The 27,100-nt window shown below is 54.1% G+C and overlaps 2 protein-coding genes across 3 annotated transcripts; one reads left to right on the top strand and one right to left on the bottom strand.

Moving 5' to 3' along the window:
- The first annotated feature begins 1,313 nt into the window (after nt 1-1,313).
- Nucleotides 1,314-5,182, top strand: GOT1 (glutamic-oxaloacetic transaminase 1). Its single transcript, XM_051799551.1, has 9 exons — nt 1,314-1,537; nt 1,817-1,998; nt 2,348-2,471; nt 2,656-2,768; nt 2,970-3,074; nt 3,471-3,621; nt 3,758-3,923; nt 4,052-4,194; nt 4,479-5,182. The coding sequence occupies exons 1-9, from the start codon at nt 1,423-1,425 to the stop codon at nt 4,616-4,618; spliced, it is 1,239 nt and encodes a 412-aa protein (XP_051655511.1). The 5' UTR covers nt 1,314-1,422; the 3' UTR covers nt 4,619-5,182.
- Nucleotides 5,183-5,790: 608 nt separating this feature from the next.
- CNNM1 (cyclin and CBS domain divalent metal cation transport mediator 1) lies at nt 5,791-26,890 on the bottom strand. Of its 2 annotated transcripts, XM_051799549.1 has the most exons (13): nt 25,223-26,890; nt 15,157-15,300; nt 14,465-14,605; nt 14,017-14,186; nt 13,722-13,821; nt 13,497-13,544; nt 10,557-10,619; nt 9,455-9,612; nt 9,076-9,253; nt 8,629-8,742; nt 8,431-8,547; nt 8,018-8,145; nt 5,791-7,677 (listed from the first exon to the last, which is right to left on the bottom strand). In XM_051799549.1, exons 1-12 carry the CDS (start codon nt 26,724-26,726, stop codon nt 8,066-8,068), a joined length of 2,817 nt encoding a protein of 938 aa, XP_051655509.1. In that variant the 5' UTR covers nt 26,727-26,890; the 3' UTR covers nt 5,791-7,677; nt 8,018-8,065. The 2 variants fall into 2 exon arrangements, with proteins under 2 accessions (XP_051655509.1, XP_051655510.1); XM_051799550.1 differs by lacking the exon at nt 5,791-7,677 and having other exon boundaries at nt 8,431-8,543.
- Nucleotides 26,891-27,100: the final 210 nt, after the last annotated feature.

Here is a 27,100-nt window from a genome sequence, read left to right as displayed (position 1 = left end):
CGACGTCCTTCCCGTTTCCCTCAAAGCTTTTCCCAGATGCAGCAGGGTTGCGGGCGGATTCCCATAAACTTCAAAAGGCGCTCGAGACAGGCGGCTGGTTCCTAGCGGAGCCGGCCACGCACCCCAAGGCACCGACCCCTCTGTCCGGGGAGGCGCGGGGGCAGCCGCGGGGGGGATGCTCGGGCAGCCCCGGGCCGTCTGCCCGGCTCGGAGCCATGGGTTCTGCTCCCCGCGGGATGCGCGGGCCGGCCCTGACCCCTGCCGGCACCGCCCGGCACCGCCGCGCCCCGACGGCGGCCGCCCCCGCGCCCAGGGGCCCCGGGGGCCCCCGCACTGCTGGAGGGTGGCCCGCAAGAGCTACAGAGGTCCGGGGGCACCGTGGGAAGCGCTGTGCCTGCGGGAAGGGTGTGGAGTTCGGGAGCGAGGCGCTGAAAGGAACACCCCGCGGATCAGTGCGATGCTCTGCGCTCGGAGAGAGCGGTGCCGAGCTAAGAGTGGGAGGGGGTATCCTCCCAGGTCACCCTGGGGTCTCCCTAGGGCTAGGAGGGTCTCAGGGGATCATCCCACAGCGTCTGACCTGCAGGTGGCCGGGAATCGGAAAAATGCCTTAAAAGGGGGCCAGATACAGAGAAGAGTTTCTGTGACCTGTCCTGAGGTGGAAACACCCGCTGTCCTCACAGCAGTCCTGGTCACGGCCCCGTTGGGCACCCCCGCACCCGGGGCACTGCACCCGGACCCGTCCCGCTCGGGCACGACCCCCTGGCACCCCCCGCATCCCCGAGACCTGCACCCCGGCACCGCCCTGAGCCCCGCGCACGGCCCCCGGGGCCGCCGTGCACCCCAGCTTTGCGCTCCGGGGCTGACCTGCACCCCAGGGTGCTCTATGAGGACTGTGCCGTGCCCTCCGAGCACTGCACCCCCGGGCACCGCCGGCAGCGCAGCGCTGCCTCGAGCACGGCGTCCCCCGCAGCACCAAGTACTGCAACCGGGTACTGCACCCCGTGGCCGCCCCGCCCCCCATCCCTGCAGCGCGAGAGTGCCCGCAGCGCCAGATGCTGCGCCCCCGGTGACGGCTCCGCACCCCCAAGCCCGACCCGGGCACACCCACCGACGGGTCGCTGCCGCCGGGGCACGGGCCGGCCATGGGCGGCGCCCGCCACCCCGCGCGTGCGTCACCGGGCGTGGCGCCCGCCGCCGGCCGCGCTCCGCGCCGCCATTGGCCGGCCGCGCTCCGCCCGCGGCCCGGTGGGGTCGCCATTGGCTGGCGGCGGGGGCGGGGCCGAAAGCGGCCCGCTGACTGGCCAGCGCGCGAGGCGGCCCCGCCCCCGCCGGTGAAGGTGAGCGTCTCCTCCAGGCGCCGCGCGCCGCCCGTACCGGAGCGCACCGGAGCGGATCAGAGCGGAGCGGACCGGCTGTGCCGCCATGGCCGCCTCCATCTTCGCTGCCGTCCCCCTCTCCCCGCCGGTCGCCGTCTTCAAGCTCACGGCGGATTTCCGGGAGGACGGGGACTCGCGGAAGGTCAACCTCGGCGTGGGCGGTGAGTCCGCGGCCTCTCCCGGCTCGGGGGGGCCGTTCCGCGCGGGGCAGCCCGGGCGGTGCCCTTGCGGCGGCTCCTGCACTTGTGGCAGCGGCCGGGCGGCAGCGGCGGGCCCTGGGCCCCAAAGGTCACCGGGCCGCGGGGGGCGGGCGGGCGTCAAGGTCGCGGAGCAGCCGGCGCCGGTCTGCCCGCCGTCCTGTGTCCGGGGCAGGTCCCTCTGGGGCCGGGCAGCGCAGCGTCCCCCCGGGTGCAGCAAGAACGATTCTCCCTCTCCCGCAGCCTACCGCACGGACGAGGGGCAGCCATGGGTCTTGCCGGTGGTCAAGAAGGTGAAGCAGTTGATCGTCAACGACAACAGCTTGAACCACGAGTACCTGCCCATCCTGGGCCTGCCCGAGTTCCGTGCCAACGCCTCCCGGATCGCCCTGGGTGACGACAGCCCTGCCATCAAGGAGAACCGGGTATGTGATTGGAATTTGCTTTTTCCTTCATCTTTTAACAGTTTCCCCACAGGAAACCAAAGTCAGATAATATACTACCTTTCCTGAAACAAACTACTAGTTGGAAATCTGCTCTGTGCCAAAACGTAATGGGAATAACTCGAGTCTATTTATAACTATAGAAGTTGTCAGGATGGGCCTGAGCACTGAAGGAGGTTGAAGACCACTGGAAGGCGATGGTGTCCTGGCTGGGGTGACCCCAGGGAGCATGTCTGGCATCCTGTCTTGCTCTTGCAAGCGCCTCTGCTCTCTGTGCACCGATAGCAATGTTGACCTGGGTGGACTCTGCTGGCAACTCTCTCTGTTGCAGGTTGGAAGCGTTCAGTCCTTGGGCGGGACAGGCGCTCTGCGGATCGGCGCGGACTTCCTGAGGCGGTGGTACAATGGAAACAACAACACAGCGACCCCAGTCTACGTCTCCAGTCCAACCTGGGGTGAGTGCTGTTGTCAGGGAGCCCTGTGGGTTAGCAGGCGAGGGAGGCACAGCTCTTCTCCTGGCAGGGGCCTGGGCAGTGAGAGAGGAGCCTTCTCTTGTGAGTAAAGGGAGATGCTGGGACTGGAGAAAGCAGCTTGCTGGAGGTAGGGCCTGCTTTTCTGAAAAGTTATTTCTTTCCTCAGAGAACCACAACTCTGTGTTTATGGATGCTGGTTTCAAAGATATTAGACCCTACCACTACTGGGATGCTGCCAAGAGAGGTCTGGATATCCAGGGGCTGCTGAATGACATGGAGGTGAGTAAAACTAGCATGGGATGGGCTGAGCTTGGTGTTGTTCAATATTTGCAGCTGTCTGGGCCCTTGTGTGCTGTGCCTGGAAGAGGATCTCTGCAAAAGAGACTGTTGGTACCCAGAGCAGCTCCATACCTCTCTCTCTGCTGAGGGTGCCCAGTCTCATCTATGTTTGTATGTGACCAAGACATGTTCTCTCCTCAGAGCGCCCCAGAGTCTTCCATTTTCGTCCTCCATGCCTGTGCACACAACCCAACAGGCACAGACCCTTCTCCTGAGCAGTGGAAGCAGATTGCTGCTGTTATGAAGGTATGGACTGCTGCTGGGGCTAAAGCAGTGCTGAGGGGACAAATAGCATCCCAGTCCTGCTCGTGCCCCTCTGTGGCATGGGCTGTAGTGATGTTTCTTCTGCTGGAAAGGATATCTGCAGGCAGGTGCTGAATAGTATTATATAAAGTGGCGCATCTCTTGTACCTGTGTCCTCAAATGCAGTTTTCTCCTGCATTGACTTTTATTGACCACTTTAGTCTTCCTATTCTTTTACCCCAATAGAAAGGAAGTATTTCAGTCTGGTGTTGCTGGACCATGTTTCCTTTGTGTTCATGCAAAAGCTCAATGGTTATTTTTCTTTCCTATGAGTACTGTGGGGGATAAAGTGCAGGTTGTGGGAAGGGGATTTCCCTCTAACACTGTTCCTCCTTGCAGCGCCGGAGCCTGTTTCCGTTCTTCGACTCGGCGTACCAAGGGTTTGCTTCTGGCAGCCTGGACAAGGATGCCTGGGCTGTGCGATTCTTTGTCTCCGAGGGCTTTGAGCTCTTCTGTGCACAGTCGTTTTCCAAGAACTTTGGGCTCTACAGTGAGTGTCTGGCAATAAGCTGGCCCAGTAGCATCATACACAGACAGATGGGGCTGGCATGCCGAAGGGTGGGGAATGCTCTGCTTTGCCACAATGTTTGGAACCAATGGCTCACATTTCTTGGCTTGTCCCACAGATGAACGTGTGGGGAACCTGACTGTGGTGGGGAAGGATGCAGACAACGTGAAGTGTGTGCTTTCCCAGATGGAGAAGATCGTGCGCACCACTTGGTCCAACCCTCCCTCCCAGGGAGCGCGCATTGTGGCAACTACGCTTTCTTCCCCGCAGCTCTTTGATGAGTGGTACGTGTTGCCAGGGCTGGTGGGAGAGGGAAAGGGAGGGAAGCTGTCTCCCTGAGTGCCAGGGTTGGCCAGGTGGCTTCACACCAGGTGGGTGCCTATCTTCATACTCTGTTTCCTGCCTGCTGCAGGAAGGGCAATGTGAAGACAATGGCAGATCGGGTCTTGCTGATGCGGTCAGAGCTCCGGTCTCGACTGGAGGCCCTTGGGACCCCTGGAACCTGGAACCACATCACAGAGCAAATCGGCATGTTTAGCTTCACAGGGTTGAACCGTAAGTATCAAGTGGCCTGGTAAAGGGAGGTTTGGGTAAAGACAGTTTTGCTGTGGGTGAGCTGGGCTGAAGCAGTCCAAGCAGGAGTCTCTTGGGGGCCTCACTGGAGTTTTGGCATCACTGCCTCTGTGGTTAGGGAGGGATGAAGCATCAGACAGCATTTTAGTGGCCAGTGCTTGAAGTTTTCTGCTTGCTGTGAAAGATTCAAGCATTGCTGGCTGGTTCTTTGGGCTTTTCTGAACTATGAGTCACTGCTCTGACCTGATGTCCAATTGTTTCCCCAGCTAAGCAGGTGGAGTACCTGGTCAAGGAAAAACACATCTACCTGTTGGCTAGTGGGCGCATCAACATGTGTGGCCTGACTACCAAGAACCTGGACTATGTGGCCAAGTCCATCCATGAAGCCGTCACAAAAATCCAATGAAGCACATGAACAACCAAACTTACATGAAGTCACCAAAGCTATAGTGTGTAGTCCACGTCTTTCTCTGCTCATGGCTTGCCTTGTCCCACACCTCTTGGGGTTTAATAAAGATGGGAGCGATAGGTAGCTCAATCAGGGATAACCATCTCCTGACTTTTTTCAAGTACCCCATGCAATATGGTAAGCCAGTGCCCCCGGGAGGGTGGGGGTAGTGTTAGCCACCTCAGCTCTTGTTTCACTGATAGCAGCCTGGTCTTCAGGTACTTAGAGCTGCATCTTTAGCACATCCAAATCAACTGCACATAACTGATCAGTTTGATCTAGGCAAAGTCTGGTGCCAGTGCAATGCGCTGTGGGATGACAGCCCAGTGGCTGGGATCTCATACGGCTTGGGAATTAATGTCATTCAGTAGTATTTTGGGGAGGGGCAAAGCTGTTGCTAACTTCCTCCCTTCACCCCACCCCTTCCCAATTTCTGAGCCTTATACGAGCAAACATTTGTAATTGTGATAAATGCTTCTTTGTGTAGCTGACAGAAAATTAAACCTCCGTCTCTGTATATTATCCCTGCCTTGTGTGATACCATGCCTTCAGGCTGTACAAACCTCTTCCCAGGCTGAGGTTAAAGCCTCAACATTCTGCTTTGTCCACTGGTTCTTACTCAGTTTGTTTTAAGGCTGTCCCTTTTCTGCCTCAGGGTGTTGCATCTCTAATGATCTCAGCTGCTACTGAAGGGGGAGTCTTATTTGGATGGTGTTTCTGAAAGCTCCCTGTGATTCTACATGAAGCTGACCAGTTCCTCCCGTGTCTGTCCGGTGTTCCTCTTTCTGTCCCTCTGCCCTGCGCTGTCCAGCTCATCCTGTGTGTCTGTATATGCTTGCTTTCTGGATGGTCATGTGTTTCCCAGCCATATGGCCATCTCTCCCTGACCCAGAGCTTCTGGCCTGCCCCTAGGGTGTCAAAAAATGGATCTTTCCGGTTCATCCTTTTCAGCAGGCCCCTGGTGAACCACCATCTACTGTCCCTGGCTTCAGTGGGGCCTGCCAGCAACAGCCTGTGTTTCTGGCACTGAAAAAGAGGTGGGACCATCTGCTCCTGCTCTCTGCAGTCACTGCAGATCTATTCGTGAGCTGATATTACCACCTTGACAGAGCAGCCTCCTGACAAGATCTTGGTGGAGAAAGGGGAACAGCTGCTTTCCTTGGGTCAGTTAGCAATAGTTACGGTTGCCTGGATGGGTTTGCTTGTGCTGCAGCTTAGGCAGAAAAGGCAAAATGGTGCCTTGTTCCTTTGCTGTATTTGCACATAGACAGTACATGGAGTCTCATTTGTCCTTTCTGGATTATGTCATGCCACATAAAAGAATGAGCCAGAGGCAGCCTTTTCTTTCTGCAGGTGGGGAGATTTTTCTCTTCTTGGTGTCCATCCACAAAAGGGATGATGGGGAAGTGGTTAAAGGATGACTTTCAGGAGTGATCTCAGGAGAAGGAGTTAAGGAACCAAGTCTGCTTTTGTTATTTCTGAAATCTGCTTACAATTCTGTCCTTACAGACCTCCAGATGTGGAGCCTGGCCCACATCTGGCCCTACATGTGATTTGTATCAGTGCTTTGCTAGCCTTACCAACCTTGTTTTTCCTAGCAAGTGACCTAAATTTCTCCTTTTCTGTGGTGTAAGCTCATTACCCATTATGCCATTTACCATGGCAACAGAGAACAGATTATTCCTTTCCTCTTTACAACAGCTTTTTAGGTATTTGAAAACTTCCTCTCTCCCCTTCACATCCTTCACCAGTTAAGGTTAAAGTGACTCTGTTTCCTTCAGCCTTTGGGGTAGGTTGTTTTCCAGCCCTTGCTTTCCTCTGTCTACCCTTCACTTGCTATGTGTTTCCTTAGAAAGGGCAGCGTCCAGGCAGAGTTGCAGTTATTCCACCTGAAGTTTTATCAGCATGGGTGGACTATGAGATTTCTGTTGTTATCTGTCAGGCTGTACTCCAGCATGTGTTTCCCACTATTGTGTTTGCAATAGCATGATATTAACTCCTATTCTTCCCCAGTCCCTGTCTGCACTGCTGTGGTGTAACTCTGGATGCCAGGTTGCTTTCCTGGCAGCAGGAGTGACAGAGAGCCCAGGTTCATGGAGAGAAATTGGGAAGCACTTGCTGACCTGTTCCTCTACTTGCTCCCTTCAGTGATGCTGAGTCCAGTTACTCCAGCCATCCCTGGCCTTGGGTATGAGGGCAGCCTGGCCTGGTGGGAGGGGTTAGCACATCTTTCCCTACAACCATTGACACAGAGATGGCATTGCTCAGGGAAAAATCACTTTTAATATCCCTGTTGCGTTCAGCCTCTACAAAAACTACTGACTGGTCTGTACCAAACCAAAGGCTTGGTGCGAGCCTCCCTCACACAGGTGGGCATGTGTGGAGAGGAAAATGGTCCAATGTAGCATGGAGCAGGCCCTCCCCAGGGAGGGGTCTGCACTCGGGAGTGAGTGGGGCTCCCTGCCCTGTGCCTAGCAGGGGCTCGGGAGTGCGGGGCTGAGTCGATGGTCAGCGTGAGCAAGGCGCTGCAAGCGTGCATGTCACCAGGTACGGCACGAACATGTGCTGGGGCCCTGAGCTGCAGGTGGCACCCCCCAAATAGCACATCCTCCTCATGGTGGAGACGACATCTGTGCAGCACCAAGGGGCTCCAGGCCTTGCTGGGATGGGGATGGTAAATGATGCTAAGGGCAGTTCTGGGTTGGGCCGCCCCTCCCTGCTCTGCCTGCAGGGACACCGTGACAGACACTTCCCCACCTTTCCTTTTTCCACCTATTCCTTGAGACCAGATGCTACCAGGGAGCAGCTGGGCAAGGGCCCTCGGACTCCAGCTAACTGGTCCAGGCTGCCTGGGTGGTTCAGCCCTGCCAGGGGCACATCCTTTCTCGCCTGGGGATGGGGCTCTGCACAAGTCCTGCAGGGAGGGGCGGCACGAGTGGGCGGGCAGGCAGCGAGCGAGTGCAGACCTCCTGCTGTTGGACATGAGCCTCATGGCAGGAGACCCCCATGCTGCAGACCTGGAAGACACAAACACAGACTGGTGCAGGTGGCCAGAGCTTGCTGTCCATGACCTGCTGCTGCTCAAATTTGCAACACCTTTCCTAGCCAGGCTCAGGGGTATTGGTACAGACACACATTTCTAGTGAAAACACGAGTCAAGGTCTCACTCGGTCTCTGACACCCAGTCTGCTACTATATCCCTTGACCCTACTTCAGCCCCCCAAAACATGTGTGCCTATGTGGGCTCCAAACCACATCATTGGGCTTTGCTGCTTGAAAATGGATTTTATGCTATTTAAATCGAGGGACCTCCCATTTGCCGGGGAAGGAATGTTGTACCAAGAAGCAGGTTCCTACCTCCAGTCTGCATGGGCCTCCAGCACTGTGCTCCAGCCACGCTGTTGCTCAGGTGATTAATGGGGCGAGATTGGAGCTTTCCTCTGGTGTCTTCTCACCCTCCGATGATGTCCGCTGCTTTCGCCCACCTGCAGCAGCAAGGGTGCCTAGAGCCGGGGTGCTGGGAGCCAAGGGTGCTCAGGACAGGGGGTGCATAGGGTTGGGCCAGGACCAGGTGGCTGGCTCTGCCTGAGCTAGCCCTAGGAGCAGTTTTGCCTTGCTGCTGGGGCACTGACAGGGAACTGGGCTGTTCCATGCCAGCCCCAGGCAGGGTGTCCCAAGGACAAGGCTGGGGAGCAGTTGACATGGGTAGCAGGGTGCTGGGGCAGAGCTCTCCCCTGGGTGGTCCTTCCCCTTCCCCCTCAGTCACTCACTGAGGGATCTCAGCAGCCTCTTGCCTAGCGCCTCCTCAGAGCTGCTCGGGGATGAGCTGGTCCTGGCCTCTCTGCCTGCAGACTCTGCTTCCTGGACGGTCTCGCAGCACTCACTGTCTGCAAAAGCTCAGCATGGCTGCAGCGCCTCAGGGCACCACAGCCATCTCCACCCCCCTCGTGTACCCCAGCCAGACTCACTCTGCCGCTTGCTGTTCTCCTCATTGTCAGCCAGCTCCTCCTGGATGAAGGGGATGCCCTCCATGCGCAGGAACACCGAATCGCTGGGACTGTGCAGCCCTTCGGAGTGGCTGCCTGCAGGGACACAGGGCAGGCGTGATGGTGGTGTGCCCTGGGGCAGGACATGGCAGGCAGGATTCCAGCCATAGCAGCAGGTTCCGCTACCAGGGACCCCGGGGGACACGAGTGCGTGGCAATGAGGAATTATGTCTGCACGTTAGCACCTGTGTGCATGTACAGGCACAAAACAGCGTCCACAGGTGTGGGCGTGCAAACGCCCATGTGCCCCACTTCATGTGCAACTGCACCTCAGAGGTGGTGTGTGCATCATGCCAGAGGAGCCCAGCACAAAATCCCAGGGGACATGCAGCATCGGCCTGTGCCAGGGAAGGAATGCTGCTGACTCACACATGACATTGTTTCTCTCGTTCAAGAGGGTGGTGGGATCCTCCTTGGGTGTCTGTGGGGTTCCCCGTGCGGTCGAGGCCTTGGTTGAATCCCTGTCGAAGGCCTCCATGTCAGGTGACTGGGGTGAGCTGTCCATGCGGCTGGCCACCAGTGCATTGTGGTACTGCTGCCGAGTCACCTGGGCACACAGACACGTGCACCGGCTCAGAGGGCACCAAGCCCCACCAGGACCTCCCGGAGACTTGGCAACACCAAACCTCTGGACAATAGGAGTGTGGGACCCCCACCACCCACTGGGCACCCACCAAGCTCCTGGGGCAAGAGGGTGTCTAGGCAGGTGTGTCCAGGGTGGTGCAGTCCCTGCCAGCCCAGCCCATACCTTGACAAACTGCACATCGCAGAGGATGTGCACGGAATAGTCGGGTGTGTAGATGTTGTTGCTGCTGCTGTGGAGCTGTGTGCTGCTGCCCCCATAGTCTTCCCGGTTGGGGGACTCGGAGCGGTTGAGCCCGCTGCACCGCGACGGGGACCTGTTCACTGCAGGAGGGCACAGCAGAGAGGCAAACACTCACTCTCACTCGTGGCGTTGCTTGGGTTCCCAGTGCCGGTGTAGGGCCAAGGTGGACCAGTCACCTCCAGTGGCTCTTCCCCAGGACATCAGGGCTGGCAGGGGCCAGTGCACGCTGTTGGTGGAGACTGTGCCATGCCAGCCTCTCAAACCAAAGGGACCGGGCAGGCATCCGACCTGGCACTGGCAGCAGAGGTTAGGGCTGCTGCCCGCCTGTCACTGACAGCTCTCTTGCTAATGCTGACCTTCTGCACTGCATTTGGCACAACTTCTCCTGGTTGCAGCCAGCAGCCCATGGGTGTTTGCTCAACCTGCTTCGAGGGCATGCTCCTGTTCACCCGGACTGACAGATTGGGAGCAGAAGCTGCCATGGCAAGCTGGCCTGTCACTCACGTTGATTGATGGCCTCTGACACACAGTGTGACAGATTTTGTCTAGTCAACGATTTATTAGGAAACAAAGGCAGCTTGTTCCTTACATGGGTGATGTTGTGCTGACTTTGCTCTGCTTCTAAAATGCCCTTTTATTACCCAGATTGCCAGAAAGCAAGGGAAGCAGGGCAGCATGCATGCAGGGCTGCAGGTAACGTCATCAAAAGCAGCAAGTCAAAACTCCAATTTTTAAGTGCAGGAAATTACAGAAAGTGCACACCAAAGAAAGGCCAAGCTGTCCATGGCTCTCCCTTGTCCCCATCCCATTCTTTCTGGGATTTGCATCATACTGGAGAGGGTTGCTGTCCCCAGTCACCACCCATGCTCCAACCAGTGAGGGGCTGTCCAGCATGGGGTGCTGTGTGCTCCTCTCTTGGCACTGCCTGGCATGCAGGGTGGAGGGGGCTTGGGGCACTGAGGACAGGGTGCTGGAAAGAGCCTGCCACATGCAGAGGTCCCTGGCCAAAGCCATGCTCTGTTACCTGGAGAGCCAGCCAGGGAGTCCCCTCTGCTGAAGGCGAAGGTACGGGACACTGAGACAGGCACTGCAGAGAGAGGGACAGGGTAGGAAGGAGGAGACCCGGGGAGAGGTGAGGGGGGGTACAGACCAAGAGGAAGAATGAGAAAAAGCATCATGTGCCAGCAGTCCTGGGCTGAGCTCCCACTGCTCTCTCCAGCATCCCTTCCCTCCCCTCTTACCCCCTACTACTTCTGCTCTGGGAAGGTGCTCACCAGTCCTGGGGACAGGGACAACAGCAGGAACACAGACTTGAATGCTGTAAATCAACAGGCTGCTCTGTGATGAAGTAAGGGGAGGTGAGGTTAGGGGGGTGAGAACCAGCTCCTGCCAGGCCTGTCTGCACAGCCACACAACTCTTTAGAGCCTTGGCATGGGTAGAAAGCATCTTCCTCCAATTGCCTGAGTGCTGGCATCCTGCTCTAACCCTTTGCCAGCCACTGCCAGGACAGGGGAGTTTGTGGTCAGCTTATGCCACCTGGGAAATGAGAGGAAGGTAAATCACTGTGCTTGGCATCTGGGATGCTTCTGTGTGTGCAGAAACACGGCAGAGAAGGAATGTGCTCTGCAACAGCTCCTGCCCCAGCCCCACAGCTGCAGGCAGGGGCAGGCAGAGGGTGATTCACCTTGAATCCCTTGAAAGCAAAGGGATTCATGCCAGGCTGTCTGCAGTTCCCTGCAAGGCCCTGGGTCTCAATAGCCTTGGGGCAATGCTGAGAAGAGCTACCCACTGGGGACTGATCCTTGCAGGAACTTAAGAAGCCAGGATCCTGCATCCAGGGCTATCTGACCCATTGCCACGAAGAGGGTAAATCATAGACACTCGCATTCCATGTTTTATTGCCATGGGTTACAGCAGCAGTGACAATTTCAAGGGCAGGTTGTTCCCCCTCCCTGTGATTACTGCCCTCCACAGCATCCCTGGGCCATGCCACAGGATACTGGGCTCCACTGGGGAGCACAGAGAGACCAACACACAGGCTGAGTGGTGCAATCCTTAACACTCTCCGGTGCCTCATCTTTGCTCTCTGCCAGTGCCTGCCTCGAAAGCACTGGGACATACAAGCCCTCTGGCTGCCCTACCTCCAGCCACTGTGCCTGTAGCATGGCTGCAATATTCTAGGAACCATCTTCTGCCTCTGTGATTAATGTTTTTAAATTGCCCCAGGAAATTTGCCCTGCAGTCTCATTTTCTGATTTCCCCTCTCTTCCCCAGTAACTCCTGTTCCATGTCCTCCCCCAAATAAAAACCTTCTGCAAATAAAAAAAGACACCACCATGAAGCACTGCCCCAAACAAACTTGTCCAGATGGGGGCAAAGGACAAGCTGATAACCACCAGCACTCACTGCCTGTTCTCACCACCCGTCTGTCACCGCAGGGCACCAATACAAAAGATCAGCTGTTGACAAAAAAGTTGCATAACAACAGTTAATTAATAACTGTTAAATGCTCAAGGGTTAATGTCAGAATTCTCAGCTGTGATACACAACTCACACTCACTTCTGCTGGGCTTTCCTTCCAGGAGGAAGGAGGATGCCAGCCTGACAAGGGAGATGCCCTGTCACCTCTGCTTCCCAGCCTGCTTCCTTACTGGCCAGGAGTGTGATGCCACATATGTCCCATGTCAGGCAGGGATGCCTGCACAGTGGAAAACAACTTGTGACAGTGTCATGTGAGCATGGGGATCAGCAGTGTCCCAACAGGTGGCACGGCAGATATGCATGGCTGCACTGACACAGCTGACACAGCCCTGCCTGGCCCGTGGCCTGTGGGCTGTGTGAGCCCCAGAGGGGCCCTGAGGACCATCACCCAGGACATGGGGGCATTGGGCCACCCAGCAACATCAGCCACTTCACTGATTTCCTCTGTCCAAACTGAGTGCACTGTGGACGCATGGGGAAGCAGGGATGAGCACTGAGGGGTTAATACAGCAGTCCCTGAGCCAGCCTTTTGAATGGAAGCAAACCAAGTAGCAGGAAATAGGTGAACCTTAGAGCTGCACAAAGACTGGTACCCACCAGAGTAAGTCACTTGCCCCAAGGGACTTCTCCTGTTCTCTCAATCACATTCCTCTTTACACTTCCCTAAAGGTTAAACTTAGTGGGTTCTTGTTTTGATTAGGCACCAAGAGCATCTCGGCTTACCATCAGCACTGCAGATCTGACTGCAACATCTGGGTTTGGATAAGGGATGTGATGGACTGGGGGGGGGGGCAGCACCTCAACCTGTTCCTGAGCCACCAGGGACTAAATATTTGCAGGGGTGATCAGCAAAGAAGGGGGTACCTCACAGTCTCCCCTAATCAGAGCTCCCTCTTAACATCTGCAAGCAGAGGATCTGCTTCTTCAGGCAGGGAATTTATCAGCACTGGGGCACCAACTCAGCTAATTTACCACCACCACATGCAAATATCCCACAGGTAAATTGACACACCTCTACAATTTCCGAGCAGCTCCCATTCCCCCAGTGTGGGACCTATGCTCATCTCATGCCCTGAGCCTTGGGAATGCAAATGGGTCCAGAGATGTCACACTGAGACTTAGAAGAACCATGTGAGAAGTTGCAGGGTTTACTGCTCCCAGGGTCACAGGGTTCACTGCTCCCATTGGCATGAGCATGCTGCCACCCTTGGGCAGGACCCCTTGCAGCACCAGCCGTGCTGGGACCCACCTGCAGAGATCCAGCACATGGTGGAAACTTCAAAGGGACCTCAAACTCCCTCTGTGGGGACTTTGGTGCATCAGCTCCTTAACATGTTGTTTCTCTGCAAAGATCTTTAAGGGATAACCTCAGCACAGAGTCTAAGCTGCTCTGCAGGGGTGAAAAACCAGCCCTCCTCCAGCCAGCCAGTCAGTGCTTCAGAGGAGAGGTTTTAGGGCCCTAGCCTGTCCCGAAATACTTACATAGGAAGGAGGATCCAGCCAGGCTTCCCACTTTTCGCACATCATTATCTGAAACAACAGTTGGAGCTGTGGGAATAGAAGAGGAAGGGCTCCCACTTGCCCCATATCTGGCAGCAGGGCCACCCCACCCCATGGCCAGCCCCCTCCCCCAGCCACCAGCTGACTTAGCCTCCATGGATGCTGCTGAATCAAAGGCGGGCCAAAGGGAGACTGCAGAGGCCTCACCTGAGGAGACGACAGCCATGATGGCAGGGACACCATAGTAAGTGAATGCTCCATTCTCAAACCGCAGTCCTTCCTTGCCAACCTCCACCTCCACTTTCCCCTGAAAGGAGAATAAAAACCCTCTCAGACAGGCACCCTATGTTCCTAGCCACTGTCCTACCCAGGGCTGCAGGGACCCCTGCTGTCCCATACAAGAGCACGGGCACCTTTACTGGCCAAAGCAGCCCAGAACAAGGTGGTGAGGAGAAAATGGGGCCACTCCCTCCCACCCTCTGCTTGCCACTGCTCCAGGCACCTGCAGGATGAGGACAAAGTAGTCGACGGGGCGGTTGCGCTGGTAGAGGTAATGCTCTGCTGCCTTCTTGTTCTTTCGGTCGTACTTGAGCTCCTGGATTACATTGGGGTGTTTTAGGAGCCGCAGCAGGATCTTCTCAGAGAGGTAGGGGGACTTGAAAGGCTCCACTTCTAGAGGGGAGGCAACACATGCATGCTATGCTCAGCAGGCCTGGGGCTGCCAGGAACCCCTCATCCTCTGAGCTGCATGGCCCCCTCCTGCAGCCTTAGCACCCCACTGCCCAGAGAGCAGCCAAAGGCAGAGCCACGTTGGTGGGATGACCAGGTTGTGGGTCCAGGCAGGTGAAAACTGCTCAGTGGGGGGGGCTGATCCAGGAATAGCTTAGGGATGCCTTGCAGGGCTGGTGCTGCTGCAGGGAGCTGGAGGGCTGGCACAAGGGCAAGCGTACCTGTTGCCATGAACCGATGGGTAGCCAGGAGGAGCTGTGGGGAGATCTTCACCTTCATCTCACTCTCTGAGAGCCTGAAGATGGAGAAATCCTGGGGCTTGCGCCCCCGGTGGGGAACCCGCTCCTTCTTCCGATTGTCCGCTGCAGGCAGAGCAGAGCGGTCACTCGCCTGCAGCAGCCACAAAGCAGCTGCAGCCACAGGGCCCCATGTCACATGCACATGCATAGAGAGGCACATCTTGCTGCACCCTATGGCAGGGCTGCTGTGGAACAGCAGATGGAGCAGCAAAAAACGTGCTCTGCATCACAGACTTGGGAGCAGCTCCCTGGGCAGGGAGCAGGATCATGAAACACACTTCTTCCTCAGGAACAAGTCTTGGGTTTCCCTGGCTTGGATGCATCACCCAGAGTTGCAAAAGAGCTTGGGAACCACCCATGGGCATTTCACATACATGTCCCTGGGTCAGGCCCTGTCCAGCCACCAGCTACTGATGCTTCTCTACTTTGAGCATTCAAGACTCCCTAACACCTGGCCAGCATCTCTCCATCATTCTTGTATTTCCCACCATGACAGTGATTGCTCTGGGGAAGGACCACAAATTGCTCTGGCCTGTTTCCTACCCACGTCTGTCTGTCTGTGACGGCTCCCACCCTGGCTCCTGCAACCGCAGTAGCTGCTCTGGGACACTAACTGTACAGATCCGTCTCATCCAGGATCTCGGACTTGATGATCTCCTCAATGACATCTTCCAGGGTGACAATGCCCATCACCTCGTAGAATGGGTCTCCTTCCCCCTCGTTGTTCACCCGCTGCACGATGGCCAGGTGGGACTTTCCTGCAGGGGGAGAGCAGAGCGGCAGTGAGACATCCAGCCCTGGTGAGAAGTGTCCCCAGCATGATGGGTGGGCAGGTGGATGGGGTTTGGTGGGAGGCACAGATCACAGCCAAACCTCAGAAGCAGACACTATCACCCCAACAGCCCTAACCCAAGGGGAAGGGCTGGACACGCAGCCCAGCCTAACAGGCCTGCTGCTACCCAGGCTGATATGTAGATGTCACAGGCTCTTTTTTAGGGCCACTTGCTTTCTTTACCAAGGCTATGAGTTACTCTTTGACAGCCTCCTGTGCAGGAATGAAGTGTACATTATACCAGCTGCTTCTTACTTACCCTCAGCTTCATTGGCGTGAAATAACTCTTAACAGAGCAATGAGACAACGTTCTCCAACATAGAAATGTGAATGTGTTCTCGGGCTCTACTGATTTCTCTCATCCTCCTGGTGTTTTGTCATTCTGTTGCTAATTATCTTTCCTATCAAATTGCCAGGAACATCTCCCCCTCATCTTTCTATCCATCACTGTCTACACTGATCCTAAGGCTTTTCTTCAAATACAGGCAAAGCCTCTGGCTCCTTGGAACAGCAGCTGGTTTTAATGCAGAAAGATGTATGTTTGTTTGCAGCTTTCAGCCCAGCTCCTGCAGAACTCTTGGGTGAACCATCTGGGTGCAGACACTGAACACTTTTCAAGCCATCAGCTTGCACCTGAACTTTTTCTCCAAGCCCTGCCCTTGACAGCATCTCTTCTCTGTTACCTTAAACAAGAAGAATGGGACCAGGACCTTCAGCTGCAATGACGGTGACTCCTGCTTGGAAGTTGCAGTGTTCCTCAATCACAGTTTTAGCTTCCTCACTTGTCCCTTGTAAGCTGGCAGATCTGCTGACACATTCTCAAGCTTCTTGTTTTTGGCATACTTGAAACATTTCTATTTGTTTTAGCATGTCCAGCTCTCTGTAAGCTGTTTTGACTTCTTCAACGTCTCCCTTCCTTTACTGACTGCTTTGATTTATGCTCCTGCTCAGCATCTTGACTAGAACCCAACTTCCAAGCCACAAACAACTTCTGGGTTTCTAGCTCAAATATATTCTTGGACCTGCCAATGAACTGCACTGGTTTTCTTACTGGCCCTGTGGCTCCTACACTGCTCAGCATTGCACACAAGTTCTGAATCTCTGGTTTTATTTAAGTTAAAAGCATCCTTATCAGTATCACAGCCAACAACTTCCCTTCCCTCTGTTTGCTTTTCGTCCCTGGGGTCTACTGTTGCAATGCCCGCACAAATCCAGCTATACCATGGGCACTGCAGGGACCTCTGGAAAGCTGCAAACACCTTATTTTCCCCATGGGCTCAGAGCTGAGCTCCTCGAACAGCAAAGGTCACCCACAACAGGGGCAAGTCCCCCCTGCTGTGCAGCTGCCTCTGCTGCTCCTATATACCTGCCGCAGCAAGCTCAGATGCTGCTCCAGGCAAGGAGATGTGCACAGTGTTTATACATAAAGATGTAACAGGGTGAGCTTCTCCCTGCTGCACATGTCCCTCCTCACCCACTAGTGCCTTCTGGCTCGTCCCCACAGACATACAGGGACAAGCACAGCCAGAGCAGCCTGCCAGTCCCACAAACATGTCTTGCTGGGGACCATGTGACCTTCAAATAACTCTGCCCTGGATCTGAGACGACCAAATGACATTTCTCAGCCTAAGATCAGCACTATACATTTCTCACAGCAAATCTTGGGCATTTTCCACAGTATAAATTCCCTCCTCCTCATACCAAGCTTTTATTGCAAGATTTCAGAGAGCAGCTCGCTGCCTCCCACGCCTACAGATTTAGAAACGAGAACATAGCATTGCGGTAAGTAGCACTGAGATGCACTTTAAAAACCCAAATCAATAGCCTTGGGTCACTGAAATTTAAGCATGTTCTTTGGACTGGGATATTCACTCCTTTCATACATAGGTTTGTGCATCTTGTCTCTTCAGTGGGTAATAAAGTAACACAGCACTTAAAAAGAAAAAAGCAGCGGAGCTGGCTGCAAGACAGCAGCAACAGCTACGTTTCATCTTAGCAAAGTCCAGCTTTTGAAAATGTCTCCTTTGCCAAACTCTACTCCCAAACACTGGGGCCATCTGGTCTCCTGCAGCTCCTCGGGTGAGCAAGGAGAGAGGAGGAGTTATTTCTTTTGGCTGAAAGCTTGTTGTTAATGACATTTACATGCAACCCAAAACCACCAAGCCCTTACAAAGAGCTTAGGTGCTACTTAAAGGCAGTCAGAGAGTGATGGAGGCAATTCTGTTTTTGGCCAAACACCTACATCGACACTGTAATTTACACTAGAGCAGCCTCAGAGAAATGTGATTCCAGCTCCATGTTCACATAGCAGCAAACGAGATTATTTAGAAATAAGCCAGAACTGTTAGCCTGGAAGGAGACCCATGGTTTCACTGTGCTGGGGGTAGAGCCAGAAGGGCTGTTAGAGCACTCAAGAGTTCTTTATTTTCACAGAAAATAAACACTTGGAGTCATACTATAAACCCCCAGGTTTAAGTTTCCAGGCTAACACCAACATTAGAGATGGAGCAGGTACCCAGCAGTGGAAAATTGTTGCAGTTCATGTGGTTGCTACTTCCCACGCCAAGTGAGCTAATCCCAGCCCATGTCTGGCCAGCTGGTATCTGTGTCACAAAAAGCCCTGGATCCCAGTCCCAGTCCTTGCAAATGAGTGCTGCTCCCAGCTGATCACCTCTGGGAAGGGGCTGACTTGCCCCAGTTTCTCACCTGACGGACGTGAGATTGTTTGCAAAGTCGTGCCCCTCACCTCCACTCTGACCCAGCTGGGTTCTGCATCTCCTCCCATTCATTTTTTAACAGATTCTATACATTTTGACCTGATAAATTTGGGTGGAGGGGTTGCAGATGCCCCGGCTGTATGGTCATGGCTTGCTTCCTCCTGGGCAATGCTGCCAAGCTCAGCTGTATCCCTCTGCCCAGCCCTGGGAGCTGCTACACTTGTACAGGGGCAGAATCTGCACAGTTTTATGAAGTGAAAGCAATGTCTGAGGGAAGGTGGCAGAGTGACAGACCTGGAGACACTAGAGGGGTCACATTCTCCTCTGCAGCCATTACCTTGCAGGTCAGCCTCAGTGGGAGCACAAGAGGGAGATAAATAATTTAAACAAACCCCCAAACTTGATCTAAAACAGATTTAAGATCTATAAAACTGACCCCAAAAACCATGCTATTGTAACAACTGCCTAATAGCTCAAATGAGATGAATTATAAGGGTGAGCTGCCTCCCCACTAGCAAGCTGTCACATGTGAACTTTACAGGGCTATCGCTGATGCAGGAAAGCACAGTGAAACACTTGAGAATCAAAGCATTGGTTTGGCAAATGCTAGAACAAATGGGCAATTAACTTCTCTTGTGCGAATAGCTCCGCCAGCCTCTGCAGGACTACTCTTGCACAGGAAGTCTATAGGTGATTAAGTGTCTGCTCAGCATGGGATACAACTGCACTAAATTCTTTATGAGCTACATGAAATCTGCTCTTTTCAAACAACAGCTTCAGTGGAAAGTTAATGCCTCAAAATGCTAAATTACAGAGCTAATATAAACAGCTGAGAGCTTCCAGATGGAGCAAGCATCTGAACAGATATCTACAGCTTTTATGCCCATTTTTAGGAGCCCTGTTTTTTGTAGGCACCTAAATGACCTTGGGCTCATAGATCCACCTCAAAGCATCCTCCCCAATGGGAGAAGATGGTCTGAACACATGGAAATGCCTTTACTTCTGGGAAAGAAAGTGTTGTTGGCTGAAAATATAGCCCAGACTACTTCTTTATCATTTTTTTATGTAGGTGCTCTGCCAGAGGAATGTTAAAGATGTTTTAGCCTTGTCTCTTGTTGCATGGGATGAACATTCTGAGCATGAAATTCATTTTCATAAATTTTATGGTAAGATCTGAAGCTGTTATTAGGAGATCAAAGGTACAGGCACAAGCCGTGAACCATTTACAGCTACAAAATGGAAGGCAAAAAAAAGAGAGTAATTTTTAAATAAGGTCGATTTGTGAAACAACCATGATGTAACTGAAATCTGTTTTCTGTGTGCTGTTCTTCAGAGCTCTTGTCTGGTACAGGGGCTGTCAGCATCTCTGAGACCCCTTGCAGACCTGCACCTGAAATAAGTGGGGACTCTGACTTGAACTTCTTGAACTGGAAATGTGTATGTGACTGTGCTCGTGTGTTATCATGACTCTGCACCAAGGGTGAAACCACAAGCCTGAGGAGTTGCACATCTACACATAAACAGGGGGGAAATAACCAAGAGGGCTGCAGGGTCTCCCAGCTCTAAGGGAATGAGAACTATGCGAAGGGAAAACCGTAAATCCTAATCTAATCCAGGCCTTCTTCAGAGACAAGAATTTCACCTGCTTACATCTCTCTGTAGCCTTTCTCATATTCTGCTTTGGTGCTTTTCCTAATCCTAATGAAAACTGTGAAAAAGATGGAATATTTGGACTAGCTGATCAATCACCATTGACAAAGCAGAGAGGAGGGTAAGGGGGAGATTTGAGGGGACATGGAGCCTCATCTTCCATCTGTTGTGCAACAGGGTTCTGACCTCCTGGGTATGATTCTGCCTGCCCACAAATGGCAGATCCCCTTGCATGTTACTTGGAGCCCAAGGAAGCCTAAAAGGATGCCAAGGCTTTCTCAGGCTAAAAAACTTTTGAAGACCCAACACAAAACTGTTTTCATTTGTGTCTGTAACTGGCCATTTTATTCTTTTCCACAGCTCGGTATGAAGGTGCCTTTGACAGCTCCCAAGAGGGAGATGAGTGGTGGGGTGCCCTCTTCCCTGAGGATAAGGCTCCCTTCTTGATTTGCTGAATGCCTCCTCAGAGCAGGCCTGTTCCTGGGCTTATTGGAGGAGGGTAGAGAAGCCCAGGGTTTACACAGTAAGATTTAGCACAGCTTGGGGGGTAATGCACAGTAATGTTTCAGGCAGAGTTGCACCATGAGACACTGTAATCATTTTTTGTCTATCAGCAGCTCACCCACTCTCAGCCTGGCAATCACCTGGATGTGTACGGGATATTTCCTGGGTAAAAACTGGCTCCTTAACCCATACAACTGCCTAAGGAGGTCATTGCTTCAGCCCATCAAGGTGCCCAGAATAGTGGCTATAACACTATAACTAAATCTCTCGAAGGCCAAGTTAAATTTGAAACAACACTGCTTGCAAAGCCTGCAGGCTCAGAAGGACAGTACAAAAAGCAGATGAAATGGTACTGACCCCAGTTCCTGGCAAGTGTAAGCACCTTCTTCAGCTACATTCAACTTGCAGAAGTCTAATAGAGGCTGTGGAGCATTTTGAAATGCAAAGACAGACAAACTCCAGGGTAGAACTGTCCTCCCCACAGGACAGGCTGTTCTCTGTGCTAAGCATGGAAGTTTGGGTTTTTTTGGGAATTTATTTTTAGTAACTCTTAAAAAACACCAAGCCACAGAAGGCTAATTTCAGTTGCAGCTCAGCCTCTGCCCTGCTGCAGGAAAATGAACATAAGAGCAAACTTCTACTGTTCCTCTGACAGAGGAAAGTTACTTGCTGAAAGGTGACACTGCTGTACATAGAATTCTCCAGGAAATCAGTCAACAAAACCCATAAACAACTTGAAGAAGCGGTAAGACTATGACTTCCCAAAGGCACTACAGAACAAGGAGGTGGACCTCACAGAAGAGGTCCCCATGAGGAGTTATATCACAGGACTGAAGCTGCAACACGCATTGCTTGGTTATCTTCTAGGGATGGAGGAGAAACAGACTGCACCACCCACAGCATTTCACACTGAATGAATGCATAAACCTTTCATTCTAGCTCCACATTCCCAAGGTGAAGTTTATCCTACAGGAAGCTCATCTGCCCCTCTACATTGCTTTAGCTTGCTAAATATGGTGCAGTTATTTCTCTGGTGTTATAGGTATTTTCTCCAGGGAGCCTAGAATAAAGCCAGGTACTCTGAGATGTATCAATACAAATTGCCAAGAAATTGTCTCCCAGTTTTTTCACTCGTTCAGTATCTTCATCTTCTCTCACTTGGATGCAGGTGGCAAAATTACTACACTGGCTTGTATTTTCTTAATTTTAGCAAAGGGGGGACACATTTTGTGTAGGGTCCTTCACTTAGCATTTCTATGTAAATGCTGCACAACTATGTATGCCTTCTATAAGAACCTGTCTAGCTTGCCTGAAAAGATAGGGAATTGGGTGTCCAGACCTTGTTATTTCTGCTGACTTTTGATAAGAAGATAAAAGTCAAAACCATCTTCTAGCACAAGTATTTCCTTTCTTCAACTGAACCTGTCTCACACTGCTGTTGTTTCTCAATACAGTTTTTGCAGCTGCCCTCCTCTTTTGGGCTGTGGATTGAAGTCCAAACTATTCCCTAGCAGGCCAAACCTCCCCTCTGCTGCCGTTTGCAGCCTTCTCTGGGTTTTTTCCAGTTCTCATCAGGACCCCCAATTTAACCATCTTTCTGCAGGAATTAGTGCCAAAAGAGACATCAAACAATGGCAGCAGCAGCAAGGTTGTGAAGAGGCAGATGAGAAGAGTTTGACCAGTTCTGCTGTGACGGGGCAGGGGCCAGGTTTTGTCAACCAGGAGCTCACAGCTGCTCTTGGGCACCATAACCACACGTGGCCATTAACTCCCTTGGTGCTACTGAAGAGTATGCTACTATTTCATACCAATCTAAATGTTTTGGAAAGCTGATGCTACACGTCCATGGAAGGTAGTCCCTTCTACACAAAGTCCTGCTGGGGGAGAGGAAATTCGCGACTCGTCTGTGGATTAAAATCAAAGCAAACATCAATGCATCTTAATGGAACTGAGCTTGAATGAGGTTAGTGTGAGCATACCTAGAAACAAATGAAGGAAAACTTCCCTTCAAACCCTGCTATAAAAGACCAGAGAGTAAAAAAAGCCAAACATCTTCATAGCTAGGACAGAACAGTGAGAGAAAAGAAATGCATGAGGTAAACAAGAATAAAAGTGTGATACTGGTGAGTAGGAGGAGAGACAGAAAATGGAATTGCTGCCAGAGGTGTGAGCAAGAGTCCCAAAGTGCTAGTGCTGTATTTAATAATCCCTTGACATTTTCAGTAAGAAAGAACAAAGATTTGTGTACTGTGGCAAGGAGCTCTGGCAGTGAAATTGTGTTACTTATATGTTATGCAAAAATTGACATTACTGGTATAGTGGATGTGGCAAAACATTAATCATTCATGAAACAGATCAGAAGTACACATTGCTATCCAGGAAAGAAAGATATAAAATGTTATGGGTATTTTCTATAAAAACTATAATAATAAAAATAAATAAAGGATACAAAACCTGTTTGAGTTAATCGCAGGAGACAGAAAGAAAAGCTGGCAAGGTTTCTCTAGAGGCTTCTCAGGGACATAAGGACCTGGAGATGGTTATGAATATCCATCCTTACCAGAGACTTTAATTTCCTAGAAGGAGACTGGGCCTTATCAGTGGGAGCATTTGCTGTCCTGCAGGCACCTTGGATGTGCAAAGTGATGAATGCCTTCATTAAGCACTTGCTGAGCCAACAAGCAATCAGCCTACTTTCTAATTAGTGGAGATGTCACAGAAGACCTGGCCATGGAAAGCAATCTTGATTGGATCAAACAAAATACTTCACCATAATTCAAACGGACACAGAAAAGGAGACAGTGATGAAGATTCTTAATTACAAATGGGAAATTTTTATTTTAGAAATTAAGTGGTCAAGTGAACAGGGCTGACACAGCAGTGGATGAGGCTGAAGACAGCTGGGAGCAAACATCTGTCACAGTACAGGAGCCAGCACGAGAACCTGTATTTGGAACTGGGAAAAGAGAGTTTAGGAGGGTTAAGTGCTGGGCTCTTGGCAGGTGACTATCTACAGACTCAGAGTGCTGGGGGTGAACAAATGCCTACAAATAGGGGAAAGATGAGTTAGAGGAGAACATCAACACTTGGAGAATAACATCTGGGGAAGAGCTGGGGTTGCTAAACACCATGATGAGTTATATACTAAGACCAAAAGCAAGGCTTTTCAGACATGTAATTTAGAAAACACAGGTAGAAGCGAGGTGGGAACGGAAAAAAGTTTCAGGGAGAGCTCTAAATAGGGGCTGTAGCAAAACACCCCAGAAGGCCATGATGGCAGGCAGATGTAAAGGAAGAATAATCTGAAGTGATATGCCAAGACTTTAATGGAGCAAACTTAAAGGATGGATCATCTTCATCTGAGATGAAGACTAGCATGAAAAAGTGTAGGGCAGATAGCAAGGCTTGTTAGTGTACCTGTGAGCTCAGGGGGCGGCACACATGGAACACCTCTGTTTAAGGAGGGCAGAGAGGACAGCAAGCAAAAGGCAGGGAGCTAAGCAACCATAAGTCTATTTCTATAGGTCTGTTCATCCATAAGGTACCAGAACAAATTTGGAGGGGGAAGTATATCAAAGTAAGTCAGATAAATTGCAGGAGAGGCTGACCAAGGGAGAGGGTGCCAAAGTCATCTGATATCTCTAGACAAGAGAGAGGTAGCAGAGACCTCAGTTGAACTTCAGTACAGTTGTAGTGTCATGCAGGAAGACACAGTTAAGGAAGAACTGTGAAGCGCATAAGGAATTAGGAAGAGGAGAGATAAATGGCATAGGGGAACAGGGGCAGGCACGGATTGCTGCAGCTCACCAAGGCTGAACTCAGACAGCAATCCCAATGGTTTTGCTAACAGTTGTATAGTAAGCCCAGGAATTTGCTGATTTGCACCATTGGAAGTTTCCAGTCCTGCTGAGGGGCAGAGAGGGCAGGTGGTGCATGCCACACAAAACTCCTCTGCCTCTGATCCTGAGCAGTCGTGGGGACACAGCTGAGCATCTCCGGAGAAGATGCTGACCAGCATGTATTTGATGATCACCTTCCCAGTGCACGAGAAAAATCCTATCCTCTCCTCCTCCCAGCTCTAAAAAAGAGCACGGAGATGACTCACAGAGAGGCTTTCTCTGTATCTGGAGTGGACCAGGGTGGCCTTTCTCACATGACCAGCTCTGCCTGCGGCAGAGCAGCCCCAGGCAGCCCAGGAGCCAAATGCTGCCCTCCTGCATTACATAATGCAGCATGTCATTGCTGCAGCCATTTCTTAAAGACTCACTCACCACAGTATGACGTACCGAGTAACGCGGCAACACACAATTCCCAGTGGGAGGGCAAAACACATGCTGTGCGTATTCTCAAGGTATGGTTAATGAAATACAGCTCTCAGCATCTCTGGGGCTGCTGGCAGCTGCTGCATTATGAATGCTGTCACAGCTGCAAAAAAAAAAAAAAGTACATCTCCTTCTAAGGGCTTAGGCTTTTCTTCTGCCTTTAAACCACTTACACAGAAACACTTTTTAAACCTGTTTCTCACTGCTAAGCTGAAAATGTGAAAGCGAAGTAATGAGATGTGATTTCCTGTCATAAACTCCTCTGCACAGAACAGTGCAGCGAATGCTGCTTTGCCTGGGCAAGGGTGCAAGGCAGGCACCATGCCCATCGTGCCAGACTCCTGCAGAGACATGAGCCTTGCGGGACAGGCTCACCTGCTGAGCCAGCAACGTGTGAGGCCGAAGGCTCCATAACATCACAGGTACAACCAGCATTGTAGGCCCTCAATCCACCTGAGGATCTTCCACCAGGTGACAGCAGGGTCATCGCCACACCAGTGCATGCAGGGCCCAACTCCCCCCAGCATCCCTGGTACCTGCAGCATCCTGCCAGGAGGCCACGCAGGGATGCCCATGGGGGCTGCTGACCTGGAAATCATTGGGGGTGCAGAGGGGTGCAGGGGGAGCCCGGGAGGTGGTGGCCCGGCGGCCTCACCCTTCTTGAACTCCTCAAGCAGCGTGTCGAGGCGCGTGTCGTTGAAGACGCAGTGGAGCGGGCGGCGGTAGAAGCGGGTGACAGTCTGCAGGGGAGTGCAGTCATCGGGGTCGACAAAGGCCAGGTCCTTGACAAAGAGCAGGTCGACAATGTTGTCGCGCCGGTCACCCTCATAGACCGGGATGCGGGTGTAGCCAGAACGGAGGATCTCAGAGACGGTGGCGAAGTCCAGCACGGCATCGGCCCGGAGCATGAAGCAGTCCGCCAGCGGCGTCAGCACATCCTCCACCACCTTGGTGCGCAGCTCCAGCGCGCCCTGCACCATGGCCAACTCCTCCCGCACCAGGTCTCCGTGGGGGCCAGCGGCGCGCAGCGTCTCCAGCAGCCGCTCCCGCGTAGAGAAGACGCTGAGCTCCTGTCGCAGTGCCCAGTCCAGCAACCGGCTGAGCGGGTAGCAGAGGGGGAAGGCGGCCAGCATCAGCAGCCGGGTGAGGCAGAGGGTGCGGGAGGCGATGGCCAGCCCGTGCCGCGAGCAGACCGAGTAGGGCAGCACCTCGCCGCCCAGGAACACGGCGGCGGCGCACAGCACCACCGGTAGCCAGGGTGCTCCCCGGGGCCCGCCGGCCGCCACCGCCGGCCCGCCGCCGGGCAGCGAGGCACAGAGCCAGCCGGCCAGCGCCGCGTTAGCCCCCGCCTGCCCCAGCAGCAGAGTGCACAGCAGGTAGGTGCCGCCGCCGCCGCGCACCGCCTGCACCCGCCGCGCCTGCTCCCGCTCGGCGGCCGAGCCGCTGTTGCGCAGGACGCGGAGCTCCAGCGGGTCCAGGGAGAGCAGCGAGAGGCGCAGCCCGCTGAACAGCGCCGACAGCCCCAGCAGCAGCACGGCGCCCAGCGCTCGCAGCCACCCCGCCTCGGGCAGCGGCAGCAGCCAGGTGCCCAGCGCCGGGGTAGCCGGCTGCACACGCAGCAAGAAGCCTCCCGCCGCACCGTGGTGCGCCCAGGCCCGCCCGTCCCAGGCGCACAGAGAGAAAACCCGCCCGCCCGGCGCCGCCGCCGCTTCGCCCTTGCGCGGCTCCCGCACCCGCACCTCGGCCAGCGCCGATCCCGCCGCACCCCCCGAGCGCAGCGGCCCCACCACCTCCACGTCCGAGGCCCAGGCGCTGCGCTCCCGGCACCGCTCCGCCGGGCCCCGCGCCGCCGTGCTCCCCGCCGCCGCCTCTTCGATGAACACCAGCCGCGGCTCCCGCTCCCCCGCCGGCCCGCGGCTGCCGTTGCCCTCGGGCGGCGGCTGGAAGTAGAGGCGCAGCAGGAAGCGGCTGCCCTCCGCCGCCTGCACCGCGCCGCCCTCCAGGGACACCCGGCCCGGCGTCGTGTCCTCGGGCCGCAGCCCCAGCAGCCAGGCGGCCCCGGCCGGCGGCCGCGGCGACAGCGAGAAGAAGAGCAGCAGGACGGCGCCCCGGCTCCGGCCCCAGCCGCCGCCGCCGCCGCGCCCCGGGCCCGCCGCCATACCGCTGTGCCGGCAGCGCAGCGCCCGCCCGCCGCCCCGGGACTGCAGCGGGGAGCCGGCTCTGCACGGCGCGGCGGCGGCACACGTGGGCCGGGGGGCGGGCAGCCGCCGCGCCACGTGCGACCGGGAGCCGGCCTGCGGAGCCCCGGCGGGAGGGGCCGGTGGAGGGGGGGCTGCCTACCGGGACACCGCGCGGAGCACCGAGCGGTTCGTCCGCCCGCCCGCCCCGCACGGGCCGTGCGGGAGCATCCTGGGCGGCACCGCGCTCTAACTCTGTATCTGGTGCGACGCTGGCGGGCCTGCCCCACAGCCCACTCCCGGGGATAAGGGGCAGCCCCCACCTCTGGGAGCTAGAGTGGGCTGCAGTCCCGAGC

The sequence above is a fragment of the Manacus candei genome, unplaced genomic scaffold (assembly GCF_025592945.1).
Source record: "Manacus candei isolate 608988 ecotype Guabito, Panama unplaced genomic scaffold, ASM2559294v1 h1tg000050l, whole genome shotgun sequence".
NCBI lineage: Eukaryota > Metazoa > Chordata > Aves > Passeriformes > Pipridae > Manacus > Manacus candei.
Note: the sequence above shows the minus strand (reverse complement) of the source record. Positions and strands in the feature narration are given on the sequence as shown.